Source organism: Lepus europaeus, chromosome 12 (genome assembly GCF_033115175.1).
Source record: "Lepus europaeus isolate LE1 chromosome 12, mLepTim1.pri, whole genome shotgun sequence".
NCBI lineage: Eukaryota > Metazoa > Chordata > Mammalia > Lagomorpha > Leporidae > Lepus > Lepus europaeus.
Window position 1 is genome coordinate 55,466,692 of NC_084838.1, and position 12,769 is coordinate 55,479,460.

The following is a 12,769-nucleotide window of genomic DNA, read 5'->3' on the forward strand; positions in this document are numbered from 1 at the left end:
AGTGATAAATGGGACCACCAGAGGGCCTCTCTTTTCGAGTTATCAGCTCCTTAATAGTAGTACAAGTAACCTTGATATATTGAGAAACTAATTTGCACTATTACTTGAACCTAAGCCATTATGAAGTTCATAAAAAGTGCTTCCATGACCTTCAAGAGGCAGAAATAATAATGAAAAGTCATGACAACTGTAGGCGAATCTAAATAATAATGTCTGAAGAGACAAAAGACCAGAAAATAACACCTATCATTTCACTACTCGTGGGTACTAGCTTTTTGTACCAGAAGAACAAAAATAAAATCTGTCCTTCTAAATTCACAACAATCACTCGGCAGTTTTCTGGCCTCCATTTGAAGTCACAGCTCATAAATAGTTCTTAATGTACCTAAATTATTTTTACTGGATTTGGGGTTTAGGGCCTGCAACCTTTTCCCCACAGATCACTGGATGGGAAATTCCACTTTCTTGTTTCCCCAACATGTAGGGAGTTTTTGGAGCCCCGTTGTCTGAGTTCATGTCTATCTCTGCCTCTTACTATTCACATACAAACTATCCAACCTCCATTAGCCTCAGAGCCTTCATGTGTTAAAGATATGGTTATAGCATCTATTGTTGTGAGGATTCAATGAAATAATACACAAACCTACCTCAAAAAGTTCATGGAAAATAGTATTTAAAAATTTTATTTTGGGGCCGGCACTGTGGCACAGTAGGTAATCCTCCGCCTGTGGCGCCGGCATCCTATATGGGCACCAGTTCTAGTCCCTGCTGCTACTCTTCCAATCCAGCTCTCTGCTATGGCCTGGGGAAGCAGTGGAAGATGGCCCAAGTCCTTGAGCCCCTGCACCCATATGGGAGACTGGAGGAAGCTCCTGGCTTCGGATCGGCGCAGCTCCAGCCATTGCGGCCATTTGGAGAGTGAACCAACGGACAGAAGACCTTTCTCTCTGTCTCTCCTTCTCACTGTCTATAACTCTATCTCTCAAATAAATAAATAAATCTTTAAAAAATTTTGTTTTGATGGAAAAGTTTTGAAATCTATGCACACAAGTGGTCTTCCAAAAGTTCATGAAAATACATATTACAAAAAGATTATACATGGATTTAAAAATTATCTTACACTAAAATAAACTTACACTTTCATTTCATCAGTTCATGAGCTTTTTGAAGTCCCTCATACATAAAACACTTAGCACATATAGTGCTTTCCATAAATATTAGCCTTTATTAATAGAATCACTAGCATTACTTGGACTTTTTAAAAAACCACATCCTTTAGGATACCCTTTCCTTAAAAGAACTAAGGCAATCAAGATCGGATTTATGAAGCATTTGAGATTTTATTACTAGTCAAGGGAGATTTGCGTGACTAATACCGTAACACCACTACTAGAATCTTTGATGGGCATATCAAAATTGTTCATTAGCAATTGTGAAGATTGCTCAAACAACAGTAGTAGCTGATTTGTGATTCCTAAATTAAGAGAATTAATCCTGATGCTTGTATCTCAAGTACAGAAGCTGCATAGCCTTCCTGCCTCTCTCCATTTGTAAGACGAGGATTCCTGGCATCCACGAGATAGTCCCTAAGAGATGGACTGCAGCAATCCCCCTGACTACTAATATAGCCAGTAGTGCACGCAGCAGAGGAGCTTTTGAGTATTGACACAGTTCTTGTCCTGCCTGACCCACATTTCTGGGTCACATTTTAAGCAACCACAATTAGGGGCCATGGAAGATGAAAAAGGTGAATCCTGTCCTCCAGGAACCTACAACTTCCAGCTGGAGGGAGCTGGGTACAGGATATACACAATACAGCTTACCAATTCTGAGAGAAGCATGTCAAGAACTCCTTTTAAGGAATGTGCACAAAACAATTATTTGGGATGCAAGAAAAAAGTATTAGGAATTTTATTCATTTTTATCTTTCAAAAAATAAGAAAGAAATTAGTCTATATTTAGTGGTCAACAGTAGCACATGCTTTAGATAGAAATACAGAGATATATAAATAACCACATTGTATGTTACTTGATATATGATGATGGTATATGATCAATAAAATATATAGATGCTGATTGCATACAACTGTGAGGAGTTTAACTGTCCATTATGGTTCAGTGCTGAATCCTGATGATACCCTTGCCTGCTTGCCTTACTGAGTATTCCCAAATTATATTCCCTGACCTTCTGAGGGTGGATCACCCCTTCTCATCTGCTATGAGTCTCTGCCCTCTCCAGGAGCAAACATTTTTCCAGGTTGAGGGGATCTTATTTCACTCTTTATCCAAATCATGACTTTCAGCAGATACTCAATGCTCCCAGGTGCATACACAACATGTTCACAGATCATCTCAGAAGCAGCTTCCTGGATACAGGGAAAACCCCTGGAATAGACTGCCACCCTGAGAAAGAGAGGATGCAGCAGAGACTGACTGGACTCATCACTGGGCCTGTGGTCATTCTGATCCAGATGGTCCCTTATTTCACTCACAAGTCATCTTACCAAGTCAATGTACTGACTAGAAATGCCTAGCATTTCAGAATTGGGAAGGAGGGGCCCTTTTGGCATGGGCCTGGGTTCTGCCTCCTCTGAGTCTTCTACCATCCAGAGAATCTCCTGACCAAACCAGGCCCACTAAAGGTACATGAGATGTGAATGTTGACCCAGCCTCACCAGCCCTGTTTCCCTCAATCAGTGCTGATTCTTGGAACAGGGACATGGTTAGAAGCCAAGTCAAGGATTTAGACACTGTGGTGTCATCTCCTCCTCCCACAGCTGCCATCCTGGGACTTGCTTGATTTGCCAGCCTTTAGGTTTCTGTACAAATCTCACATCCTTGTCAGTGGAGTCATCCAACCTCCCACAGAAGCCACCCGTTGCTGAATCCAGTTCATAGCCCTTAACTTATTTTGTATTCTAATTTGTGGTTATTCTCCCTTATAGCTTCTGACATTAGCAATCATAATACAGCTAACACCTAGTGTTTATTGTGTGCTAAATGTTGGACTAGGCACTAGTTAACTCATTTAACCCTCACAACAACCCTCTGGATGGGTACTATTACATAATACTTATATTACAGATAAAGAATCTAAAGTAGAGAGACTAAGTAACTTACCCAAGGTCACACAGCCAAGTTGATAAAAAAAAAAAAAAAAAAAAGGAAAATGAACCTGTGCTCTCTGATCCTGAATTTCATATTCTTAATCACTATATGACATGGCCGGTGCTGCGGCTCAATAGGCTAATCCTCTGCCTTGCGGCGCCAGCACACCAGGTTCTAGTCCCGGTCGGGGTGCTGGATTCTGTTCCGGTTGCCCCTCTTCCAGGCTAGCTCTCTGCTATGGCCAGGGAGTGCAGTGGAGGATGGCCCAAGTGCTTGGGCCCTGCACCCCATGGGAGACCAGGAGAAGCACCTGGCTCCTGCCTTCGGATCAGCACAGTGCGCCGGCCGCAGCGGGCATTGGAGGGTGAACCAACGGCAAAGGAAGACCTTTCTCTCTGTCTCTCTCTCTTTCACTATCCACTCTGCCTGTCAAAAAAAAAAAAAAAATCACTATATGACATCACTTCTCTTGTCTGGCTATTTAAAAGGCAAAATGTTGTTCTTAACTATCCCTAGGTAATTTCTATTTCTCTCCTCCCATTTTGGGGAATACCTGTTCTTCCCACATATTTCTACTATTCCAGGTATTTCATGATCATGGAAATAACTCAAATTATCAAAACACCTCATGGATAATGTGGGCTTCAATAGCACACTTATTTAGGTGATTTCCATACTTTCTCTCCATCTCAATGTGCTTTTTAAAAAAGACTTACTTATTTATTTGAAAATCAGGGTTAGAGAGAGAAGGAGAGACAGAGAAAGATCTTCCACCCACTACTTCACTCTCCAGATGGCCTCAACAGCCCAGGCTGGGCCAGGTTGAAGCCAGAAGCCAGGAGCTCCTTCCAGGACTCTCATATGAGTGCAGCAGCACAGGCTCTTGGGCCATCTTCCACTGCTTTTCCCAACTGCATTACCAGGGAGCTAGACTGGAAGTGGAGCATCCAGGACTCAAACAGGCACCCATATGGGATGCTGATATCCCAGGCAGTGGCTTTGTCCACTTGGCCACAATGCTGGCCACCTCAATGCACTCCTTTAAGACAGAATTCTTAAGTATGTCTGTGTCCTCCCACCTTTAACACTTCACTGATCTTTGAGATTTCTACTTTCCTGAAGAAATGTGATTATCAGCCACCAAAAGTAAAAATAATTTGAATTTAAATTACTTAGTAATTCATGCTTTGGTGATGTATTTAATTTCTCCTTCTCTAACAATTTAGGGAATATGTTAAGACACAGTAAAATATGGGAGAGGGAAATAAATCTCCAACTCATTAAGAGGTAGCAAGGCTTATTTACTTTTAGATTCTAGATTTGAGGTGATTGTACCTTTCATCTAGTCTTCTTAGTGGGTTTTAAGGCTTATTCATCTGTAACCAGAAGAGAGATTTGAATGTTTTGTTTATTACAGGTAAATATGTTGAAACAAAAAGGAAACTTCATTACATACTGCCATGACAATTTTTAAATGAAAATCAGCCATTCAAATCATCCCTCATCCAATCTTTTTATATTCTGACATTAAAATTAATGTCAATTAAATACTGAATTAATATTACTAATTACTAGCGTATTTATTTAGGATCACATTCATGACAAAATAGTTACATTTAAAAATTGTCATCATGGACTTTATAATGCTTCTGGGTCTTTGACATAATGAATTCAGGCAAATTTCACAGGACTTGGTAGAAGGTTACAGTGGTAGAAGCTTATAGTTACTACTTGGCCTTGTGACAAATTGCCTATCTTTTCCCTACATCTGATGCCACATCACTGGCCAGGAATAGCATTCCTTATTTATACATTTGTCTTCTGACATACAAAATCTTCATGATGACCTATTGGATGGACAGTTATTGGCCAGAGTGAACCATAAGCATGTGAGAGGCCCTGAGGCAGCTAGGTTGCAGTATTTACTTAATTTGTGTGTATGTGTGGGATGGGACTGGGGCAGGGTTGGGGATTTTAAATCTCTGTACAAAGTTACATCAAAACTATCTGTCATACACAGTGAAATCATTTCTTGACTAGTGGCTTTCCAGGGACAAAGAGAAAAAACCATTTAAGGACTTGAGAATGATTTGCAGTGATAAAAATGCTTTCTGAAAGGATAATGCCTTTTGTCATCTGAGAGAGAGGGAATGGAAGGGGCATTTTCAAAACATCCATCCAAAAAGTAGCAAAATTCCCATACAGAATTGGAATTTCCAAGAGGAAGGGAAATTGATATTAGTGGTATCATTCCAGTTGCTCAAATTAAGGGCAATCACCACATGACTAATCTAGAGTAATGAAGGAGATATTGGATTAAATTAAATGAACATTTGAATTATAGAATACTTTCTTTTAAGTACAAAGAGGTGTTTCTGACATCCTTGTCTGGTAGAAACTGAGTCTGTACTAGCATACCAAAGTCCCACCCTGAGCCTTGTCAGGATGTACTTTATAAAATTTCTTAAATAATCATCAAGAATTGGTGTATATGCTATGGATTGGTTTAACAACCCTTTCTTATAGCTAGCATAGCCACCAGGAATTGGGCTTTCAAATTAGTAAAGTCCAAATGGATATTATTTTGGTGTGCATAAAATTAAGGGAATATAAAAGCAAAATGCATTATAAGAAGGCCAACATTAATCCTTAAAATCAGGTAGTCTTTTTTGAAGAAGTTGTCTTCTGCAACATCTGATGGATTGGAATAAACTTGTCAAATGTTCAGCTGCCCAGAAAATAGATTCATGACACCAAAGCCAACCCAAAACTCATTGACTATATATATTAGGACCATTTCATCACCTTCATTAGTTACTTCCAGGGTAATTAAAACTCCTTTAAAATTTAATTCCTAACGTAATCAGCAGCACATTGCCAGGGCTGTGAGGCTGCTTCAGGATGCAATTAGAACAAGCCTAAGTCAGAGAACATTATGAATTATCAGTAGATGTGGGTTAGCCCTTGAAAATAAACAATTACCATCATGTCACAATACTCACCTCTTTTGCAATAGCACTACATATGAGGGAAATGGAAGGGCAGGTTAATAGTCTCAGCTGCCATTTGTGTTTACACCTAAATTTATTTGTTGTAATCTGATGTATATTCATGTGTGCAAATCACACTGGAGATAAAATGAATGTCAACGTCTGCTCACATTAAAGAAATTTTGTAAAGGGTTTTAGACTTTTCTCTGCTCTCAGCTTTTTTCTTTATAAAATCTATATACTACACATTTTCCTTCCATGTATTGTGTTTATGATCTCCTTGCTTGTGTGAGAATAAAGAAATCAATGTGGTAGATATTTTTTCTTCCTTTCAGCTCAAAACACAGGTTTGGGATTTTGTTTTTCCTTCATCAAATAATTTATTTAAATATATTTTAAAATCCAAACTTGCAGCTGGTGATATTTTTGCTCTCAGGAAGTCCATCCTCCTCCTTCTTCAGTTTCATCCTGTTCCTTCATGTTCTATGACATAGCTGTGCTATCAGTCCTGGCTCATAATTATTTGTCTCTCATTTAGCCATAAGGTGTAAATTTGCTAACTGAAAAGGCAAGCTCTGACAGTTCATCTCAATGTATGTGCAAAGGCTGAGCTCGCTGCACCGGAAAATTTCCCTGGGGGATTATTCTGTAGAGTGCGGGGCCATTTGTTGAACTGTCTGATGTAGATGGGGAGGCAATGAAAGAATTTGCCAGAGAGGAGCAGCATCATACGGTGTCTTTCTAAGCAAAGAGGGAAATCAAAAGACAGTTTCAAGTCCACTCCAGTTCCAAAGATGTTCTTGGGAGCTAAGGATTCAGAGGTATTTTCTGATTTGTGTTTTCATACAAGCCACAGAGCTAGAGCTCCAAGTAATAGAATTATGGCAAATTTCGTAATATCCTCAGGCTGTGCTATGAAAATATCACCAACCCAGAGCCCTTCTGTCTTTGTCTGAGACTCCCAAGTTCTTCAAGAGTCTATAAAAATGTTTGGAGCCAGAGGCGGGGGAAATACATTGGTAGTGACTACAAAGTCCAAAAATACATCTCTACTAAAAAAAAAAAAATCAAGATTAAGAGATTTTTACTTGAATGTACATGATATTTTTAATATCAACCTCATTAAATATTAAATTTAGTTGTCTTATAGCTTAAAAGTTATAGGACAACTAAATATCTAATGCTTAAAAGGTATAAGACAATCAAATTTAAATACTAAACATAAAACAATTATGGATTTGATTTTATCACCTTCCAAGATTTTAGGCATGTCAAACATAAATAAGGTGCACACAACTCATTTGAAATACTAAATTATAAAACTCCTTTCCTTTTTTATACAAAATGTATATTTTTTGTGATATGTGAAGGCATCTCTACATTCTTTGTATGACAGGTGAAACAGAACCTAAAAAGGAAAGCCTAGAACCTATGAAATTTTTAAGACAGCTCTGCCCTGTGCAGTCTTCCCTGGGTGTGTGACTATTCCTGAAGTTGCACACGGGCTAAGAATATAATGGGGAGGACCAGAAGGCAAGAGAGAGCGAAGACTCAGGTTGGTTCTTGCTATAAGCACATGTAGTTGAGGTGATATAACAAAGGGAGTGGTCTAAACATAAGGAAATTCATAAGGTACCTGTACACCATTGGAAAGATCACAGTGAAGAGTCCCAATTCTGTAAAAAAATAAAAATAAAAAATAAAAAATAAATAAAAGTTCATGTTTAGTTGAGGAAGCAAAGCCATTCAGTTCATTTTGGTAGAATTCTACTGTCCCCTTGTCTGAGTTGTGTTTTCTCCCAACAGATGACCAGAGCCTCACATGTCCTTGTGTTCTAATCAACCTTGCTCAACTAGATGGAGGTTTCTATTTTAGAATAGAAAATTGAAGGTAGTGGGGAAAGGGGAAAACATGGAGTATCTTAATGCCATGTGGGATGATTCTGGTCTTAATTCAGTGACCTAACTGCTTCAGGTTTTTTTTGGTTCACCAGTATGGGCAATGAATGCTAACTCTCTCCAAAACATATGGAAAACAACACTTCCTTATAATGCCTGCCCCAACAATACCACTGATAACACTAACTACAAATGCTGAAGTACTATTATTTTCTCTTATGAAATAAAGCAATAATAAAATAAGGTTTTAAAATATTTGTTTTCACTTAACAATATACTTTGGCTATTTTCCATGTTAGGATGTATTCATACTTTGTTCATTTTAATTATCACATGGGGTCTACTCCACAGTTAGAGCATAATTTATTTAACTGCCCTCTATTCCTGGGTATTTTGGTGGGCTATTCAACTTTGACTTTTCATGAAAATGGATCATGTGCTTCAATAAGCCATTAAATATTGGCTAGAAATGTATACCTTCTGTTTTATCATAAATTCATCCTGGGAACAGCAGAAATCAAATCTTTATATTTATACATGTCAGTAAATGTAAACCCTATATGCAATTTGTTTGTTATTTATTTTTTTGTTCTTTGTTTTTTGCCTTTTCTTCTTATGCAGTCATCTACAACCAGGGATAAAGATGAACCAGCTCTACCGGTAGGAAGCAGTGGCCCTGTCTGTACCTGTTTTTGTGCCTGTGGAAAGTGTGGGGGCAGGGTTGGGAGGCAGAGGGGCATTCGTGCTCAACAAATCATCCTCTCCCTTGGAATAAGTGGTTTAACCCACTCTTCTTTTTTTTCCACTCCTGTGTATGATATATACTGTATATACCCAGTATATATATATATATATATATATATATATATATATATATATATATATATGAAAGAAAGAAAGAAAGAAAGAAAGAAAGAAAGAAAGAAAGAAAGAAAGAAAGAAAGAAAGAAAGAAAGAAAGAACTGTGTCCTACAATTAGTGACAATGAACTCTGACATGCACTGACAAATTATTTCTGGCTCTAAGTTTCAAAAGTTTGAATTCTGTCTTCTGGTTGACATGAACTGTGACTGGAGTTGAAAGAGTGAGATATTTCTAAATTATATTCCAAGGGATGTTGAGCTGTTATTTGGGCATGGCATTGGATCTAATGCTTGACGTGTGTTTTCTTTGTGTATCTGCATACATATACTTTTATTAGAAATTTCTTTTAGTCCCATCAAAAGAAATTCTGCATGAGAACGATATATTCAATTTAAATATAATGTTCAAAAGAATGCTTTAAATTCTTCCATAGAAATTATCCTAGTCTAATGAATATGTCCACAGCCATTTTTCTAGTTTCCCAAAATAAGGACCATAGTAATAGTGGTTAGCACGTTTTCCAGTTCCTACCCAATTAACACATCACATTTCAGATTGCACAGCATGGCAAGAAAAAGACCTTCAGAGTTTTCATGATCAGTCAACAAATAGTGATTACATTTCAACTTTAGTCAAATCTCCTAACCTTGCCCCTAAAATATGTTGAACCTTAATCATCTGAACCCTCTGTTACTAAATAATAAAATGCATTTTAAATGCTTTTAAAGCTGAAAAGACTAATGATGACAATACAAATGACCCAATCCTCCCTTTTGTAATGCTCAGAGCAAAGATTTACGACATTCATTGAAAACCTGTAGGCTATACCAGTTCCCATACGAGGCTGAGAATACAGACAGTCTCTTTCTTTGTGGAGCTCATGATCTTAGCACCATCGAGGCACCAGTAATTCCCCTCTGATTCTTCTTGAAACCCTGTTAAGTTGGGGATATGATTTTCAATATATATTAGGATAGAACCCCAATTATAATAAAATCATACTAAGAAAGTCTGATTTCTCTATGTATCTCATACTGACATTTTATACATACTTCAAGTTTACTATGGTTTTTAGGTTTGATACCAAAGGTATGGACCATGGTAACTAATAAGCATTTTACAAAATTAAAAACCTAGGCAATTATTTGGAAATACTGTCCAGGTTAACCAGATTTCTTTGGTGTTAGACCCAATTCTAATGTGTATCTTGAAACTCTAAAAGTGAGTTGGCCAAAAAAAAATGAGTTGATCTAGGATATAGTGTTTTCTAAATGTGTTTTATTATGGAGTCTCTTTATGGTACTTTTCTTGGGAAGTCCCCTTATGGGTCTGGAATGATGGAATATTTTGGAAAACCCTATAATGTAGAAATTTAGAAGACTTAACAGAAAAATCATGTTTTATTTTTACCTGACCTTAAAAATTTTCTTGTCAAGATTTTGGACTGAAAGTTCAATAAGAAATAAATTCCCTTGTATTACAATAACTTTCTCCCCACTTGAACCTTTCTGTCTATAAAGTTTGGTTGCCACTGAGATCTTCTGCTGAAATAATCAGCACAAAATTAACCAAGGGGGAGAAAGGAACTTCTATTCAGGATGGGAGCATCCATCTCTTCAAACCTCTATTGACATAGACCACAGTGCTTTCTGGATTAGAATTGTGGTCCCAAGGGTAGAGACAAGGCCCCCCAGAAGCTGGGCAAGATGATCCTTTGGGTAGCAAGGAGAAAATATTAGCACCTCTATCATTTACTTTTTATGCCTTTCTTGTTTTTCAAATGTTTTTATATGCTCATATTTTAGTGTGTCCATCTACATAGACATGCACAAAAATAGGTACAGATATAGATACAAATGAGGATACTTCAAAAAGTCTGTAGAAAGGGACCTAACACAAAGTGTATTATGATACAGCCACATGTTGAAATCATGCATAAGTTGTAGTTTCCATGACCTTTTATAAGACTCCTTTATATGCATGGATTTAAAATTTTTATATAAAAATTATCTCTTAATTCCATTTTCTATAAACCTTTTGAAGTCCTTTCATATACAGACATTGAAAAATCTTGTCAATATAATCAATAATCCAAAAATTTTTGAGACCACCCAGTTTTTGATAAGCGTCTTTGAATGTAGCAGACCTGAAATGTGTTCTATCCTCACTATTTTTGTTGTGTGACTTGGACACCTAATTTCACTTCTCTGAGACTAAATTTTCTTGTTAATTTAAAAGGATAGTTACAGTATCTGTTTCATAGGGTTCATCTTGAGATAAAAAAATGGATGTGAAGCACACAACATGTTGCCTAGCATTTACCAAGCTCTTAAACAATGGAAACAATTAAGTAATTTAGTAGGAAAGGATGTGAGAAAGGCATTCCCTCAGAGAAGGCTGAAATGTACTTTGAACATCTTTGGTTCAATAGTGTGTGGTCTTATGAAAGAAGTGAGTGACCACCAGACAAAGTGAGGATCTTCTCTGTAATGCACTTGTCTTTCGTTTCTGAGAACAGTATCTTTGGTTTCTCTGTTCAGACGAAGCCACGTCTCCAGAGAGGTGGAAGCTCTGCCTCCCTCCACAACAGCCTCATGAGGAATAGCATCTTTCAGCTCATGATACACACCCTTGACCCACTTGCCGAAGGTAAACACTGGGCTTTGGTTTGGGAGTTTGTTTGGGGAGAAGAGAATGTCAAGATGCTTTTTGTCATAAAACATGTTTGTGTTCTTGTCACACAAGCCTGCTAACATCTTCTTGTTTAGCATCTGCCAGAGGGAGCCCTGGTCCTTGAACATGCTTTCCCTGCAATAGCTCGGTTCATAATAGGTACTGTGTGTACCAGGAATAGAATGAAAGGTCCCTGTGCTGAGTCTGTCTTTTGATGCCTCTGGCACAAATACAGTTGTTGTGAGGAAGGGAGAATAAAAAGGTTTCTCTCCTTTTCAGCTAAAGTAATAGTTCTATTTATCATCCTTTCTAAGTTTCAAAACAAAGTCATATGTGAAGATAAATTTTGCACCTAATAAGGGGAGAGAGAGAATGAATTCCATGATTTAGGAGGATGGTGAGTAGTTTGGGGAATGATATTCACAGCAAAACAATAATATTGTATGGAATCTTAGGGGGTAGGGAGAGAGGTGGTGCACATCCAAGCATCCAAATAGCCCACTCAAAGATAACTGCTTAACACCAGTCCCTGGAAACCCAAAGCCCTGGTTCACCTCACTAGGTGATCAGATGAACTGTCACAGAGCATCCATTATTGTTTTTCTTGTTTCACTCAGTCACAATGAAGTCAAATACAGCATGTTTCTTTAATTGTGTAAGTGTCCTAAAAAATTACTTTTTCCTGTAGATAGACATCTACTGGCAAGTAAATGTCAGAGTTTTGCCTCTAGCAAGGGACTCAAATATAACCAAGTCTGTTCTACCTTTATCTACCTTTATCCCTGAACCTTAAAACCAGGCCTGATGTTACAGGGAATCATAGGAAGAGTATGGCCTGGGAAATAGGTATGTGCCACTGAATGAACAAATAGGATCTGATTGTCAATCATGTAGAAAAATCAGAGTTCTTACCCAATATCAAGCATTTCTAAGAGATTTCAAGGAGAAGACAATGAAGAGATTCAGATGACATGAACAAAACTCAACGGTGGCCAGGTCCTATCTTCCCTCATTGGACACACATTTTCACCCCAAATAATAGATGAGAATCGTGGGGTTAACTCCTACTGCCAAGCCAAGAGCATTTCAGTTATGAAACATGTTCCTGTTATACCCCCAGAGAGTTTGTATAACCATTGTGATATTCTCCAAGTACCTCTGCTTTACAGATCCTGGTCTACATTTACAAAAGGTAGCCCTTAGTCAAGGCCATCCTAAGTATCAGTACTCCATTT

At 37.8% G+C, this 12,769-nt stretch overlaps 1 protein-coding gene across 2 annotated transcripts in view; it reads left to right on the forward strand.

Moving 5' to 3' along the window:
• The window catches only part of SLC24A2 (solute carrier family 24 member 2), a 257,950-nt gene that overhangs the window by 139,468 nt on the left and 105,713 nt on the right, over positions 1-12,769 (forward strand). For both annotated transcript variants that reach the window (XM_062207033.1, XM_062207034.1), the window contains exons 2-3: positions 8,619-8,657; positions 11,402-11,510. In XM_062207033.1, the coding sequence (XP_062063017.1) occupies positions 8,619-8,657; positions 11,402-11,510 (148 nt within the window). The remainder of the gene's footprint in view (positions 1-8,618; positions 8,658-11,401; positions 11,511-12,769) is intronic.